This window comes from Scardinius erythrophthalmus, assembly GCF_964197995.2.
Source record: "Scardinius erythrophthalmus genome assembly, chromosome: 3".
Lineage (NCBI taxonomy): Eukaryota > Metazoa > Chordata > Actinopteri > Cypriniformes > Leuciscidae > Scardinius > Scardinius erythrophthalmus.
In genome coordinates, this window is record NC_138223.1 from 17,813,268 (window position 1) to 17,830,558 (window position 17,291).

General features: G+C 39.6%; 1 protein-coding gene across 4 annotated transcripts in view; it reads right to left on the reverse strand.

Annotated features, from left to right (window-relative positions):
- pds5a (PDS5 cohesin associated factor A) overlaps positions 1-17,291 on the reverse strand; it is a 38,426-nt gene that overhangs the window by 2,165 nt on the left and 18,970 nt on the right. For all 4 annotated transcript variants that reach the window (XM_081361268.1, XM_081361266.1, XM_081361269.1 and 1 more), the window contains exons 6-32: positions 17,119-17,245; positions 16,959-17,039; positions 16,676-16,816; positions 16,473-16,588; positions 16,274-16,368; positions 16,024-16,169; positions 15,029-15,180; positions 14,791-14,904; positions 14,542-14,623; positions 9,513-9,561; positions 9,283-9,422; positions 8,984-9,099; positions 6,972-7,077; positions 5,890-6,050; positions 5,607-5,730; positions 5,268-5,426; positions 5,111-5,179; positions 4,887-5,023; positions 4,662-4,785; positions 3,973-4,177; positions 3,741-3,855; positions 3,387-3,519; positions 3,184-3,303; positions 3,024-3,092; positions 1,927-2,078; positions 1,733-1,817; positions 1,310-1,647 (exon numbers count right to left, since the gene is read on the reverse strand). In XM_081361268.1, coding sequence (XP_081217394.1) covers positions 1,310-1,647; positions 1,733-1,817; positions 1,927-2,078; positions 3,024-3,092; positions 3,184-3,303; positions 3,387-3,519; positions 3,741-3,855; positions 3,973-4,177; positions 4,662-4,785; positions 4,887-5,023; positions 5,111-5,179; positions 5,268-5,426; positions 5,607-5,730; positions 5,890-6,050; positions 6,972-7,077; positions 8,984-9,099; positions 9,283-9,422; positions 9,513-9,561; positions 14,542-14,623; positions 14,791-14,904; positions 15,029-15,180; positions 16,024-16,169; positions 16,274-16,368; positions 16,473-16,588; positions 16,676-16,816; positions 16,959-17,039; positions 17,119-17,245 — 3,456 coding nt within the window. The remainder of the gene's footprint in view (positions 1-1,309; positions 1,648-1,732; positions 1,818-1,926; positions 2,079-3,023; positions 3,093-3,183; positions 3,304-3,386; positions 3,520-3,740; positions 3,856-3,972; positions 4,178-4,661; positions 4,786-4,886; positions 5,024-5,110; positions 5,180-5,267; positions 5,427-5,606; positions 5,731-5,889; positions 6,051-6,971; positions 7,078-8,983; positions 9,100-9,282; positions 9,423-9,512; positions 9,562-14,541; positions 14,624-14,790; positions 14,905-15,028; positions 15,181-16,023; positions 16,170-16,273; positions 16,369-16,472; positions 16,589-16,675; positions 16,817-16,958; positions 17,040-17,118; positions 17,246-17,291) is intronic.

Below are 17,291 nucleotides of genomic sequence, written 5' to 3' on the forward strand. Positions count from 1 at the left end.
TACCTTCTGAACGACGGCGACCTTCTTTTTTGACGGTGATCAGCTGTAAAATGGCTTGGTCCTGCTCGGTTTTCGTTGACTGAGTACAAGAATCGAAAGTTTTTTAAAAGATCCCCTGGGGTTAACGTGTCAGCATTCGACAGAAGTTTGATGCTGTCGTGTGAGAACAAGCAACCGATTGTTGCATTTCTCTTCCTCCCGCATGCCTCATCTTCCTAATCTCCTCACGTAAATGATTGGATTTCGATGGCTTACGTTTCTTCCCTACGGCAGAATCCACCACAGGTTCATCAATGCCGTCAAATGTATTCATTTTTTTGTTTGTTTGATGATCAAAAAGTGCAAAGTAGATAAGGAAAACTAGGATGCCGGGTGTATTCAAAGCGCCGTCGTTACTGTTTACAATGCGTGGAATGGTGCGCTGTGATTAGTTGAGCGGATTTATCGCATTCTGCAGAGAAAGGAGACTGGCGTTTGTCGCGGTTTGGAAAGAAAGGGAGAAAACATGACAGAATAACACGGCAGGCGGTGTGTGTGTGGCGAGCTGTACCTCCGGGAATGGTGCAAAAAATAAATAAATAAATAAAGAAGCGTCGACGCAAAAAATATGACGTCGACATCGACGCACCGCTACAGCACTAGCCACAAGCAAAAGTTCTTCCCCTGCCCAGTGCGGCGCCCATGCAAAATTTGAAATAGGATTTTTAGAACTTTACTGTAACTTTAAAAAATCTTAATGACCCCAACATTTTGAATTGTAGTGTACAAAAGTATAAATGAAAATGATAGTATCCTGTGAGTAACAGGCTGCTCGCTAATAACAGTACTGATAAGTTATTTTAATTATACTTGTGCTAATAAAACACAATTACATACCTCTACTACTTATAAATAATGCGGTGCTAGAAATGTATACTGCACATTTAAAGTTACAAGATACTTTTATTATTTTCATTGAATGATCGCATGAGTAAGCAAATTCATTAGATGCCACCCTCCTGCTAGAAAAAGTCCATCACATACAAAGGTTAACTTCCCCATTTTATAGCACATCACTATTCTCTAGCTCTGCCACCAGAGTTATTATATAATCGCTTGCACTCTCTGTACCAAAGACACCTCCCAAAAATTAAATATTACGGCTTTTGAGTTCTTTTCAGCATACAGGAAAACAAAATAATAAATAAAATTGAATCTTCAGAAATGGTGTGAAACCATTCATAGATCATCAAATGTAGGCTTAGTGGTAAGGTGGAAATTCTAGATTCATTTCCAGTAAAACTACAAGTGATTTCTATCATTCAGTTACCTTTGCAGGTCAATCTGTCTCTGCGGCCCCGCTCTTTTGGGCTCTGCTTCTTTCTGCTGTTTTGGTGTCTTGACACTGATTGAATCAGCTGAGTCTGTGGTGGCGGGATCCTGAGCAGGTGCTGCTCTCTTCCGGCCCCGCCCAGACCCTCCCCCTGTCGTAGCTCCAGCCTCTTTATCTGGTGTGGCAACACCCGCAGGGTTTTTAGGGGGTCGGCCACGTCGTGGTTTATTGGCAGGGGGCACTGACACTGCAGAGGGGTTTAAAGACACGCTGTTCTCTGTGCCGTCACTTGCAGGTGCAGCACGTTTCTTCCCACTGGGCTGAGCAGCCTCTTCCTAAACGAGAGCAAAAAAACTGAATAAGGCACAACAGAAGTGTGAAAGTCCAGCATTTTCAGTGTTTACATGGGATATTTCCGACCTTCTTTACACCTCCTGCTTTTGTAATCACTGGATTCTCTTCATTCTCCCTCGCCCCCGTCTCTGAAGCCTCAGAACTCACATCCCTTTACGATAGAGAAAGAGAAAGAGAAATTCTTGATAAGGATGACGTACTTCCTGCTGTAAAGATTAATCAACGCTGGTAAAAATAAATCAATTCTGATAAGTACGAACCTGCTCTTATTTGTTGCAGGCGAGCTGGGTTGGGAGTTAGTGCTTGCGTTGCTCACTGTATCGGAGGTTGTGGTTTTAATGAACGGTCGCCGAGCGGTTACCGTTAAAGGCTTGTTTACTGCCCCCAACACACCTGTCTGCTTTGGTGGTTGCTGAAAAATATTAATGTGTTAAGTAACAAATAAGCTACGTAATGCAGCCAAGGAATTCAATTCATTTCAATACAACTTTCCAAAAAGAACACTGAGTCACTGATCTATCTCTGTGTGCAAAATAACTCCCAACAAACAAGGAGTTCCTAAATTTTTTGTCTGCCGAGTCTAAAATACATTTACTTGGAGATTATAAGTAATGTTCTAATGTTTGAATGTAGTGAAAAATATATGTATGCACTAAATACATTTTATAAATAATTAACACCACCAGTCGGTATGATTTTTTAATATTTGTGAAAAGTCTCTTATGCTCAACAAGGCAGCATTTACTTGATTAATACAGAAAGTAATATTTAATATTATAAGTAATATTGTGAAATATTACAATTTAAAATTATTTTCTATATTAATATATATTTTTACATTTAAATGTATTTGTTCAAAATACACTTAAATGTTTACAGTTTAAATAAACTGTTTTCTATTTTAATATATTTTAAAATGTAATTTATTCCAGAGATGGCAAAGCTGAATTTTCAGCATCATTACTCCAGTCTTCAGTGTCACATGATCCTTCAGAAATCATTCTAATAAGCGGATTTGGTTCTCAAGAAACATTTCTTTTTATTATCAGGGAACAGATGTACTGCTTTATGGAAACCGTAAAAAACTAATTCTCTTCTCAAAACAGCATTTATTGGAAATAGTAAAATCTTGCATTGTTACAAAAGTTTTCTGTCACTATGATCAATTTAATGTGTCCTTGCTAAATATATTAATTTCTTTAAAACAAAAAAACAAAAAAACAACAACAAGAAACTTAACGGTGGTGTATATATTTTCAAAACCTGAGCAATCATGCCTTTGTCATATACTGAATGTTTACACAAATGTGTCATCCAGGTATCATTCGCATATAGTTACAGAGGTGACAAAACCTACCTGGATTTTCCCTGTCTGCAGAACTATTTTTGCCTCTGGTGAGAGATATTCCTTATCATTGACAAAATCCTGTACATAAGAACAGATGGATTGAGTTTCGAAGTAAGGTCACATGTAAAGCGTAAATCCATAAATTATGGATAGTCAGAGTGGTTGTTACCTTATCAGGTGGGGTAAAGAACTTGCTAGGCAGCACAGGATCTTTTGGGGAGTCAAGATGACATGAAGTGCTCTTGTTTGCGATCACAAATAATGCCACATCACACACAATGTAAAGTTTCTGTAAATGCATGAAAACAGAGTAAAACACACTGGGATTCAGAAATACAAAAACACTATGCATGATTTGTTAATGATACGGACCTCGTTTGCCTTTGGGTCGTCTGGGGCCTGTGCATCTTTTGTTTGTTTGATGTTCTCTACCATCTTCCTCAGAAATGAGTGGCTGTTATTCTCATTCTTTGTCATCAACACCTCCAGCATGAACCACAAGCACCTGATAAAATACATTTTCATCTGAATTAGTTTAAAAAGTTTTAAAACAAACATTCTGTGAGAACTTTAGTGTCTGCATCTACTCACTCAACTACTATCTACTACTCACAGAAATAAAAAGTGTTTAGTATTACAATTTGAGAGTATTAGTCAGATCATGTAGCTATCTGTGTGTAGAAGGGGGAAACTGCAAAAGTGTGTGAAAGTGTTTAACACTCATACTCTTTGACGTCTCTGATCTGCTCCAAATCCTGTGGCTTGGTAAGGTCTGGATCATGAGCTAGAAGATGGATCATGTATGGCACCACATATTCTGGCAGGAGAGATAGCAGCTTTTCTGAAAAACAAAAATGACAGAACAGGGAGGATATTTAGGTCTTTGTCATTCATACAATCCTGCAGAAAATACAGTTATTGCGTCAATTTTATACCAAAAAACAGAAATGTTATCTACCATGGGCCATGGGATTCTGTTTGATGTACTCTCTGCGGACACTGATGTTCTTGAGTAGGCACTGTCGGGCATGAGCACGTCGCTCTTTCACTGGGTCTTTAGCGCACAAAGCAAACACAGCCATGTACTCCAGTGGCAACAACAACTTCACCAGAGCAACATGTAACTTCTGAGCAAAGATCTGCCGCACCTGATAGCACTCATCCTATGAAGAGAGGGGAAAGGGAAGGAAATTCTGAAAAACTGCAAAGTTGTGGTAGTATGGCTAATATGTGCTTTTGTAACATGCCCTAGTATGTCCACTTATGTTAGTCAATGTTTCATGTATTAACAGTTGTAATTTAGGCTCTCACAGACAACTGTTTTTGCTGCTGTACTTTTAAGACCTTTAAAGTCATAAAATGATGCATTTGCAATATTATGCATTTGCAAGACTCTTTCATCTAATGTGTCACTGTATTCGAGGTAACACTTAAATGAAATTACTTGACTGCACATAATAATGGTAAAATTCACTTGTAGCATTTAAACTGATTTATAGATAGTTTTTATTTATTTTAGACAGTATAGAATTTTAAGCCATTATAACAAAATCATTGTAATTTTAATAGCTTTAACATAAGCACATCCCTAAAAAGGATTTTTTGATGTGTTCCATAAGTGTCCAAGTAGTCTTGTGCTGAACTCACATTAATGACGAGTCCACAGAGCTGAAACTGTTCTGGAGTGATGATGTCATGGTAACAAGGCTCTTGTGCCAGTTTCATGATGGCGCTCCCCGCTGCAAGCCTCAGTCGAGACATGTCAGACTTGCTGTGTCCACAAACACACAGGTTAGAGGCCTATTACAAGATTAGGGCAGCTTTCATAATTACAGAAAATTACTTGGGGGAGTCTTGACACCCAGTTAGTACCTGATTTTCTTCTGCTCTGTGAGGTCTCCCTCACTGACCAGCATGGCTGAGAGGAGTCTGAGAGTAGAGTTAGCAGATTTAGACTGATTATTCCTCATTCCCAGCAACCAGCGGACCAACAGCTTAATGGCTTGCACCTGGAAACACAGACAGACATGCACATGTATACACACACAAATCAACAAGATATGCTGTTTTCAACCTGTTTACTCAAAGACATTTACCTTAGCCAGCACTTCAGGGGAAACCTCATCATCAGCTGTCCAGAGCCGCCCGTTCTTGTTTCCCACAGACTGACAGGGAAAGAGGGTTAGTTTACCATGCAAGGCAATAAAAGGATTCCTACATGCCTAAAGCAGAATACATCATCAATATGCTCACTCTGTCATTCATCAGAAGGTCCTTCACGATAAAATTGGCTACGATTGACTTCATGGGTGACGCAAATTGATCCGGGGCCAGCATGGAGATGTGTCCAAGAGACACGAGCGGAGTGATCAGCTGTTCAGGCACATCTGCATTCAGACTGCGAGACAATGGCTGAAGAGACAGAGACAAAAAGGCATATCTGAAAAACTTGCATGCAGTAAAAACTCAATTTCTTTCATTATCGTAACGTTCACAAGATTTGACGGTCAAAAAAAGTAACGTGTTATAAATTTGGTGGCATTTTAAGCAAAGACTGCATTTGTGAAAATGCTTTTATGCACATAGATTTACCTCAAATATTTGTGCTAACTGGACCTCTTTGTTGTGAAAGATGGCATGGATGCAGTTGACCGCCTGTTTGGCCTGGTGGGGGGTGCCTCGTTTTGCCTTCTGATGTAATATGGGAATTAGAGTCCTGTACACAGATTTAGAGAACATTTAACAACACATTTTTAATTTGGTATTAACAAAATTGATGAGACTGAAGAGTTTGTATCAGTAAGTATATAATGAGTTTAAGATGTTGTTACTGGCTCCAAACAGTTGTGTGTATGCATTTGGGAGGTGTTCGTACGAGCGGATTTGTGGCAGTTCTGTCTCGATCTTTTGTCCTGTGTTTCTGAAGATCTGTATTGCTGCTTCCGCCACTTTATCGTCCTCCATCTTCAGACACTGCAGCAAAGACTCATAAGTCTCAGCTGAGTGGAAAGCAGTGGGGTGAGTAAATGACAAAACCTGAGGTAGGGAAAACAGAACAGCAAACTTAGAACTTTTTTTGGTCCGGACAAAAAACAAGAAAGAAAATGCATTTAGTCCTGGTTCGCTTAGCGTTTACACTGTCATTTTAACACTGAACCTAAAAAAAAAAAAAAAAAAAAAAAAAAAAAAAAAGAAGGACTTTATGATGTATATTTTGCGAGGAAACTTGTCGTACATCCAAAACAATGCTGTGTGCTGGGCTAAATACGCTCGCTGTAAGTGCGTACAAATGATGGTATATGATGGAGCTGACAACACGTGAAGAGCTTATAAAAGTTGTAATGGTGTCAAAACAGCGGCACATCAAACACGCAAATGACGTTCTGCTGCGAGAAGATGCGGTTCTGATGCCTGTACTGAACTGTGACGGGCAACATCGTGACTATGACGAGAAAAAAACAGCTAGGCTTGAGCATTCTGTCCTTTTTAGGGTTGCATCTTGTGACATCATGTCCTGTTTTTGGTTCGTTTACATGTCTTTGGTCCATGTTGTTCATATTTCATTCGAACTGCACCAGAGTTTGTTTGGAAGCAGACCAAGACCCATATTTTCAGCTGCCTGGTATGCGCACCAAGGTTCAGATGGCAGCTTGTACACTTAATCAAATGAACCGCACTAACAGAGCAATTGCACCAGGGTTCCTTTTAATCTAACCAAACATGCCAAGTGTGAACAGACCCTAAAATATTTAAGAAAATTACTGAATGAGTCAAAGACACTTGGTATTAAATGAAACAACAGCCTATGCTTTTGTACCAATTTACTTTTATTTATATTCATTTTAAATGTGATTGATTGTCTATATAGTACTTAAAACTTATTTCAAAAGAGCTATAAATCCTGTTTTCTCTTATATTGAAAACTTTAAACAAGGACATTGTAATTACAAACAGTACCTTGAGCAGCTCAAGTCCAGCGCGGATGGCAGTATCAGGAGTAACTCCCTCATCTTCATCATCAGCAGTGCCCTCAATTGACTTATTTAACAGCTTAACCAGGGCACTGTATACACACATACAAACAAATTATTGATCCAAAAAGTCTACACAATACCTGCAGTTACACTTCATCCCCACAAGATGTCTCACTGTTAAAAAGCTATTCAGACGGTTACACAACCGTTAAGGGGGGGGAAACAAGCACATGGCCCATATTGCGCTTATCTCTCTCCCACTCAGTCAGTTTCTCTTTCTCTTATTCATGTTCTCCCTTTACATATGCAGGTGCACTGACAGTTCGTATCAGATACCGTTTATGAAAAGAGAATTCATTCTCTGTGACTGTGCTTCACCCTGCACAGCATTTACGATTTTAAGGACTAACTAGCAACACAGTTATTTTGCAAGTGCTCAAATTAGAGTTTATTTAGGCATTGTAGTCCATGTACAGTATTTTTATAATAGTTGTTATAGTAAATATAATAAAATAGAAATAAATATAGTAAAATATTATTCAAGTTATATTTCTTTGTCCAAAACAATTTATGCTCAAGATTAGGGCTGCACGATTAACCTTTATCGCATCGATATTGAGGTTTTAACTCCCGCAATAACCTAACCTCAGGAGTCTGAGGTTTTTTCCCCCGCCTCTGACATTTGAGTGACAAACCTATTAGCCAATCAAAATGGTCGAATCTCGCGTTCCTGGCTTGCTGGCCAATTAGAAATGGCAATGGAAAGTTACAAGGTTGTATGCAGTGCACCGTATTTCTGTCAGCAGCAAAGCAGCTAACACACAACGTGTACCTCGAATTGTGCCAATAGAAAAAGCTTGTAACTGCGCAGAAATGGCCGAAATATGCGACCATTTTTTGAGAATGTGCGAGTTAAAATTTTATGTGGTCGCATTTGTGCGAGTGCATGGTCATGTAGCCTACTAAGTTAAATTCACGCATGAATTTTCTGCATTGAACTTGTTTAAGCGCCCGCCAAAGTGAATTTTTGTCCCGTCAAAGTATTATTTGATCGGTGAGTAATGTAGATGAACTGCTGCGCTTGTGAGTGACAGGGCGCATGTTTAACAGAACGAGCAGAGAGAGAGCCGGTCGCGCGCGCGCGCATTCTCTCTCTCTCTCTCTCTCTCTTCGGAGCCTGGCGAAAGTGTAAACAAGACTTCACCGTCTCCAAACTAAGCGCTGTCTTGCTCTCTCTCCCTCGCACAAAATAAATCGACACGGTGGTAAAAGGTCGGAAGACCAAAGTTTCATGTGGATCATTCGGAGATTTTTTTTCCCCCTGAATTACCGCTGGGTGTGAATTGTGCTATATAAATTGAACTGAAAAGCGTTCCGGACATTTAACTGACAAAAAAAAAAAACTCTTTAATTAAACGAAAAAAATATCCAGTGATGAAATGTTTTCTGTGTTGACAGAAATCTTGGATGTCCATGTCCTAACTGCTGGGATAATCACACAACGCGCATGACACGTCCAATTCGCGAACTAATGACTCCTTTGAACCGATTCATTTTAATGAATGGTTAAAACAACTGATCTTTCCAACAGTGAACTCAGGAGACGTCTGAATCGGTGTATAACTAATCAGTAACACTTTACAATAAGGTTATATTTATTACATAAATTACATAAAAAGTACAGTTTTAAGCTTTAAAATAAATAAAACCAAAAAAATCGAAAATCGCACCGCAATCGCAATATTTGTCAGAAAAACCGCAATTAGGTTTTTTCTCAAAATTGTGCAGCCCTACTCAAGATCATTGGAAATCTTTTTTTTTTTTAGTGTTCAGACTAAAAACTAAACGGCTACAGAACAAAACAGATTCAGCCAGATACCTGGGGTGCCAGTGTCAACAAAGCCTGTTAATCTGAAAACCCGGATGATGGTCATTAACAACTCCCCCCCCCCCCCCCCCCCCATTCCCCATTCTCCCCATCTCCTCATTCCCTACCTGATGGCCTCAGAGTCAATGTGAACTGGTGCGATTCTCTCCAACAGGAATTTCACCATCTCCAGGAATGGGTTTGTGGGTTGCTTGGGGAATGTCAGCTTCCGTGTGATTTCCCTCTGAAAGGAAACTTCACTCTCAGATAACTTGTATCTTTATAATATTAAATACAACTACATAGCTTGTTAAAGTGTCGGTTGAAACATGTCTTTATCATATACATTTTATACAGCACGCTTATAATCAGTTATAATGTGAGCTTAAAAAGTGCAGTGGTAAATGTGTTATTGCCTTAAACTCACCACACACTGTTCAGCCTGTTTACATGAGCAGGTGGGGCTGATGAGCTGCTCAAGCTGAAGACGCAGTTTCTCATCTTCACCCAGAGCCTGATTAAACTTCTTCATAAAGTCCTGAGCTTTGCCTGGGTCTGGGAGATTCTCTGAGAATATGAGAGAGTGAGAGAGCACACATTGTAAAACCTGTTGGTTTCAATTATTAATTTATAAATGTATATATAGTGTGTACTTACTAGCGATGTTCATAAGTTTTCCAAACATGGCTGTGGTGTTTGCTTCAGACTGCAGGAAGAGAAAAACAACAGTCATTCCTCCACAGCAGCAAAATTCATATGTGCATTGTACACAGTCACAAAATAAGAACAAATTTGACATGGCTGACATCTACATGCAAAAACAGCTCGATTTATATTTGATACAATACCTTGAAAAATATCAATATTCAATACCATATTTGATACCACTGGGAAAAACTGCCACAATATTAACACTACAGCATAAAATTTTAACAGTAAGTTAATTTACTTTTGATCATAGTCGCAGTTCTTTCAACAACAATTTCTCAGGCCCGATACCTCTGAGTAATAAGTATATTCTTGTACTTTAACAGTAGTAAAATTATAATATTTATCACTCAATTTCTTCACTTGCAAGAATTAAACCCTCAAGATTTTATTTTAGCAGAAAACTGCAGGGAGACCTAAAAGTGTTTGTGACAACTGGTTTATAAGTGTGAAATGCTGTAAAAATCTTTACAAAAATTTTAGAAAAGTTGTAGAAATATTTTATTGGGGGGGATGGGACTAGCACAATTGCATTCCCTAATACCTGTTAAACTTGCAGGGATTGAGTTAGTTCCATTCACTGTGAACCACTCTGTCACAGAAAACATATCACAAGCTGATCGTGTGAGCAAAGTGTATGCTTCACTTTGAAACACGCAGCGCAAGAGACTATATACTTATTTAAAGGGGTCCTATTATGCTTTCACTTTTTCAACTTTAGTTAGTTTGTAATGTTGCTGTTTGAGCATAAAATGATCTGCAAGTTTACAAAGCTCGAAGTCCACTCCAAAGGGAGATATTTTATTTAACAAGAATCCACTTTTCAAGAACTACAACGAACAGCTTGTTTGGACTACAACACACTTTTTCCGGATCTTATGAAGTCATGTTCCTCATTTAAATAATTCCTGCCCACGGAATATGCAAAAAAGTTGGTAAGACCTGGTTAAGCTGAGGTAGAGAAGATGAAGAGTGTTATCACTGTTTTTTTCACCACGGATAAAGTTTGTCCAAAGGCTGACAAACTTAAAGAGGGTATTTATTTATTTTTTACACTGTTCCTGAACATTATAACCTCAACCTTTGTCTGTGCGCTGCACATTTTACGGAGAACAGCAGACTTAGCAGATTATTTGCCTCCTTGGTAAATATGATCAAATATGGCTGTAAAAAATAAATCTGCATTGTTTATCCTTTTGATGTATATATTTTTTTTTAAATGCAAAAATCTAACCTTTTATTGAAGTAAAAGAATTGAAAGTGCCTGATGAGTTTGGAGAACACCTGACAAGAGATCAGACCATTCATCCATACAGAATCTCTCCAGGCGCCCATAGTTGCCCATAAATAGTCCGTGAAACGCCCACAAGTTAATATTCATCGATTGCGAAATCATGGCCAACACAGAGAGGAAAACCAAGAAACGTAACTTCACTCAATGTGAAGTAGAAATTATCATTGGCGAGGTAGAAAAGAGGAGTAAAATGTTGTTTGGAGGGCACAGTGTGGGCATTACTAATGCCAAAAAGGCACTTGCGTGGCAAAAGGTTGCAGACGCTGTTAATGCTGCAGCCTCACAACCTCGGACCGTGGCCGAAATAAAAAAGAAATGGTCGGACATCAAAGTCGATGCAAAAAAGCGTCTAGCGCTCCATCGCCAGAGTGTGTCTGACTAGCTACAGATGTGTTATGAGGATGAATTGCATAACATGCCAATATTATTGCAGAACATATTACACTTTCTTTTTGCAAATATGTGTTAATTTGCATTTCTGTTGTAATCTTTGTTTGATTTTGTTTGTTTTACGCTGCAGATCGATCAAACGGCTGTTCGTGTAGGCTGTTAATTGTAAGACTTGCTTTGTGAAGTCTTCATGTTATTTATGAGAGGCAGTATTGCCATTACACAACGGTCTACAGTTTCACACACTTTCACGTAGGGCTGGGACGGTTACCGCATTACCGCAATACCGCGGTCACGTGACACCTACCGCGGGTCTGAGCTCGTCACCGTCATCACCGCCAAAAAAAAAATCAAATAAATAAACACTGGCCTTTACATGTGTTCACGTTGTGTCTAATGACATGGATTCATTGATTCTAATGACATGGATTGTGTCTAATACATTGTGTCTTGCATGGATTCAAGGTTTTCTAAACAAAACTTATCAAAAGATGGAGCAAATCCGACCTTTCGCAAGTTCGCAAGTTGTTCCATGACACATAATAACATTCCATTCGTAGGCTATTGACTATAACCCCTTATTTACACTCTGTGGCGCGTTACGGCTGCGACGCGGCTACCGGAGCTGTTCGCGCCACTCTAGTCAATGCTTGTGTTTACAACAGCCACGACGCGGCGCGTTTCAGAAGCGTCTCTCCGCGCCGCTTCGCTAAAGATAGGCGCCTAGTCTATTTTCGAAAGTAAAAGCAGGACCTCAGCTTTTAATTGCACGTGCTTATAACACAATTCTCTCACGTGAAGACCGCATTTGTCAACCCTCGCGGAGTCGCGGCAAGTGAGCACCAGAGAGTAACGTTAATCTTGATGGCACTTGCAAGAAAATGGATAAGTAGGCTACATAATCAAATTCACAAATATTACACCATTTAAACATTATTAAAAATACATAGGCTACTGAGTTACTAAAACAATATTTGTCAAAGAATACAATGTCCACAGTTTGAACGTTCTTGTTTCCATTTTTTGTTTAATTTCAAAATCTGAGGTGAATTATCCATTGTTGCTTTTACAGCTACAAAGCTGGAGCACTAAACGATATTCAAAGTCACATTGCATGCTTTTAACATTAAATAAAGCACATAAACAGTACCTGAGATTATCATTGCCACACTTTGTTTGTTGTTCCAGCCGCAACGTCGCAGAAAAAAAAACTGGGGGAGGGTGGGAAGGGGTGTTGAGGTTTAAAGCGGTTTAAAGCGGTTTACCGCAATACCGCGGGAATTTCTTGCTTTTCTACCGCGGTAAGAAAAAATCCAAACCGTCCCAGCCCTACTTTCACGTGTTTCTTCCATCTGTCACCATTTCTCATTTCACCCGTTTTTGTGCGTACGCCTGGGTCAGAGTTTGCGTGAAGGACCGCACATTTTCCGTCAAGTTTGCTTTTCATAAATACCAATTATTGCGTAGAGAGTGGCGTACGCAACGTTTATAAATGAGGCCCCAGATCCTTCAGATTCCCAGATCCATGTTGGCACTTCTCTTCAGTTCAGCCCACTCATTTTCTATAGGGTTCAGGTCAGGGACTGGGATGGCCATTGCAGATGCTTGGTTTTGTGCTCAGTGACCCATTTTTTTCTGGCACTTTGGAGAGGTGTTCTCTTCACGGATGAATCCCGGTTTTCACTGTACAGGGCAGATGGCAGACAGCGTGTATGGCGTCGTGTGGGTGAGCGGTTTGCTTATGTCACCGTTGAGGATAGAGTGGCCCATGGTGGTGGTGGGGTTATGGTATGGGCAGTAGGGCTGGGACAACATATCGATGCATCGTGAATCGAGAAATGATTCTGGATCGATTCCAATTTTTCAGAAAGCATCGCGATTCTCTCTCGAATCGATTCTGAGTTTAGTTTTAACAGCAGATGGCACTGCATGCTTTAGAAACAGCTGTAATCTGCTGGCTTCCAAAGCCTTACAAACCACTTGAACCTTCTGTAAAACAATCATTAATAAAGTACAAAAAGGTTGAAGTGAATTTCAAGGGTATTTGCAGTGGGCTGTTTACATTATTCTCGCGTCATAAAAGCATTCTGAGGTTTGAGTACATTCTCAGATTCAGCCGAACGCACGAACGCTCTTCTTCGTGAGCATTTCAGAGTGTGCGATTAAAATCTAGCCTAGAGCGCCATCTGCTGTTAAAAACTAAGCTCAGAATTGATTCGCGTAGCATTCGGAAAAAATTGGAATCGATCCACAAATCGTGATGCATCGATATATTGTCCCAACTCTAATGGGCAGGCGTATGTTATGGACAACGAACGCAGGTGCATTTTATTGATGGAATTTTGAATGCACAGAGATACCGTGACGAGATCCTGAGGCCCATTTTTGTGCCATTCATCCACGACCATCACCTCATGTTGCAGCATGATAATGCACGGCCCCATGTTGTAAGGATCTGTACACAATTCCTGGAAGCTGAAAACATCCCAGTTCTTGCATGGTCAGCACACTCACCTGACATGTCACCCATTGAGCATGTTTGGGATGCTCTGGATCGGTGCATACGACAGCGTGTTCCAGGTCCTGCCAATATCCAGCAACTTCGCACAGCCATTGAAGAGGAGCGGACCAACATTCCACAGGCCACAATCAACAACCTTATCAACTCTATGCGAAGGAGATGTGTTGCACTGTGTGAGGCAAATGGTGGTCTCACCAGATACTGACTGGCTTTTGTGATGATGCAGCACTGGCCCAAGCATCTTTCACACAGGCCCCAGGCCATCGGGCAGTCCTTGTTGTTGATCCCTTAAACAAGTGATACCTTTAAACACATATGGCAATGTGTGCTGTTTCTGTCTTAAACGCATGCGAGCGTATCCATCGACAGAAAACACATCGGCATGATTCTGTCTGTCTGTTTCACGCCTTGTTTTTTTTTCAACAAACCATATTATAGATGCACCATCAAATCGTGGGTGGAGAACAGCACGGGTTGATATTTACCAAGAACCATTAAACCCCTGCTAGGGTCTAGGTAATTAATGGGAAACACTGGTGTTTTATTGTGTGGGGGAAGCACGATCTTGAGACACGTTTTTAAAAAAGTTAAACAATTTCTAACTTGAGTATCGTGTTTTTAAAAGCGCAAAAGACGGAAGACGCAAGCACAATGGTCAAATATTTCCTTCTAGCTCGTGTTTACATAGAAAAACAACGGGGGAAAAAAAAATGCAGTGGAATGGAATAACACATTCTGTGTGAACGGCCCCGTAGTGTTTTTGTGTAACTTACTGTAGGCAGTTTGTGTAAGTCCAGCAGTTCTCGAACCAGCCCTCTCAGCATATTTTGACACTTCCACATTTCGTTCAGTGCTCTGAAAAGCAAAGACACTCTTCTTGATATAATTGAACACATCAGTAAGATGATTGCCGTTAATAGAAGTACAGTGATACTTCCCAAAACGGTCAGATGAGAACCAGAGACTCTCTTGGCAATCTGATAAAGCTTTTGAAAAACAAGAATCAGTCGATTAAGACTCACTTGACTGCGTTAGTGTCCAGACAGGCATAAAGGTAGTACAGACACTTCATCTTCTCTTCAGTCTCCAGACTGTGAGGAACCATGTACTGTGCAAAGATCTTCTCCACCAGCAACCTAATACACAAACAAACTTTAAGAATCTGAAGTTTCCATTTTAGACATGCTGCACTGTTTTAATGAGAATTTTCCAATGAATCACATGAAATAATTTGTGTGTACATGTGTGTGTGGCTCCTACTTGTCATCTATGCTGTTCTGGTAGTAGATGTGTAAGAGTTTGTCTTTGATCCAGCTGATTTTCAAAGCGGTCTCCTTCCCGGCCTCATGGTGCAGACAGTACTTCTTATACAGTTGAGCCAAACCCATCATTCCTTCTTTACGTACACGCCACTGAATCAAAACATACAAATTTACTTTACAAAACCAGAGGGCTTAAAATTGAGGGATATGTGGGGTTCGCTTTGCATTTATATTCTAGCAGGATTTGAATTGGGGCGCCATGAAATATATAAAAAAACCTGATACTGCAATGTGGCTGAGTGCAACTGTCAAATCAATGATTGGATTTAATTTAAATAAATATATGCAGGTTTTAAATGTGCAGCTCATGATACAGTGTTTCTGCATCTCAGTTCAGAGTAAACGAATCAAGCCACCAAGATATAACCAAGCCGCCAAAATTATTAGATAATAATAAAAAAATATATATTATTATACAATTATGAATTAATAGATTTTTTTTTACAGTACAATAGTTTATTTGGCTTAATATTATTTAATAATAATAACAATAAAATATGAATTATGAGTCATAAATGGGTCACATATAGTGGGAATGTAGCCTATGAAAGAGATTTTTCAGACAAAGTATACCCAAGTGTGAACACCCAAAGTTTTTTCAAGTTTTTCCAAATTGTTTAGTCCTAAAAGGATGGTTGACAAAAAAAATTCTTCAGAGTAAAAAGTAATTTTTCAGCTTTTTAAAATTAATGCTCTATGCAGATGCACTCCCTAATATAATCAACCCAATCATTCTAGAATGATTCACTCTTTCCAAATATAGCTATTTCAGTGTTCTATTAAAAATGTGTATTTTTTTGTCATATTGCAATGAATATTGCAGAAAAACTAAATATTGCAACATCAGTTTTTTCCAGTATCATGCAGCCCTAACTTGAATTGAGCACAGATCTATTTTTTGTGTACTTCAGAGTAACTCTGTATCTTTCTCACCCTCTTGTCCAACATCCTCTCTCTGACGAACCCCAACAGTTGATCATTCACCAGGTTCAGGTCTTTCTTCCCTGCATTGATGATGGTCACAATGACATCATGTCTGATTGCCTCCTCCGGGTCATGTGATCTCACCTTCAGAAATTCTGATGTGACAAATAGAACATCACAAGTTACACAAGAGTCAAGCGATGCTTAAAATGGAGAAATGATGGAAAAACTGCAAAAATCACATTTAACCTGAACACACCTGTAAGATCCTTGGCAAGATCTGGGTGGTTCATCAGGCAGTGGCTGGCAAACTTCACACATTCCAGTCTCACAGGAACATGAATGTCATTGAACCTTTGAGAAAGAGAAAAAAAAGGGAAATCTGAATTCAATTAACACTCAAATTATAAATAATCCAAATCAGTCTTTCAGTCCAATTTTTTTAATGGTAGCCTCACCTGCCCAGAAAACACTGCCAGAGTGGGCGATTCTGAGTGGCCAGTTCTGAGTCTTTTGCTCCAAAGAGTTTAGCCAACAGTTTCACCACAGCCAACCTCTCTTCTCCATCATTACTCTATACAAACAACAACAAACAGATTTATTCTTGAACTAAATAGGTTTGTATGCAAGCAAGTGCACAAGTATATGTGCATTTAGTCACCTTCAATTTGAACTCAAGTTGTGGCATCACAGAGACAAGGAGCAGAGGGTCAATTGCAAAGAGCTCCTGAATGAGGTCAAATACATGCTCAGACAGATCACTCACGGAGGACTTTCCCATCACCAACACCTGATTAAAGAACTACAAAGAAAGAGATTTTTAAGTTAATACAACATCTGAAATAGTATTTTGCCTTTTTACAATGGGAATTGAACACATTATAACAATGAACTGTACTAAATTCTGAAAGGACAAAATACAAACGGGTGAACGTGTGACTCACTGAGGCGATGCAGGTTTCGATGGTCTGAACCGTTCTCTTCAGAAGAGTCTTGGCCAGGTCATATGCCTGCTTATTCAAGTTCTAAAGCACAGAAAGAGGTCGAATCACACACTATCTGGGACTGAACTTGGAAATAAGATGTAAGAAGTAATTTGCCTACTTTGTGAGCAGGGATGAGGTTGATGAGGATTGTGTCTAGTAGCTCCTGCGTCACTCCATCTCCCTCCATGATGATGGAACTCATCAGGTCCAACATGTGCATCTGCACCTTCTGATTATGGCTGTTACTGAAAGAGAAAAGTCCTGATTAAAAAGAGCCCAGTTGCGTAACAG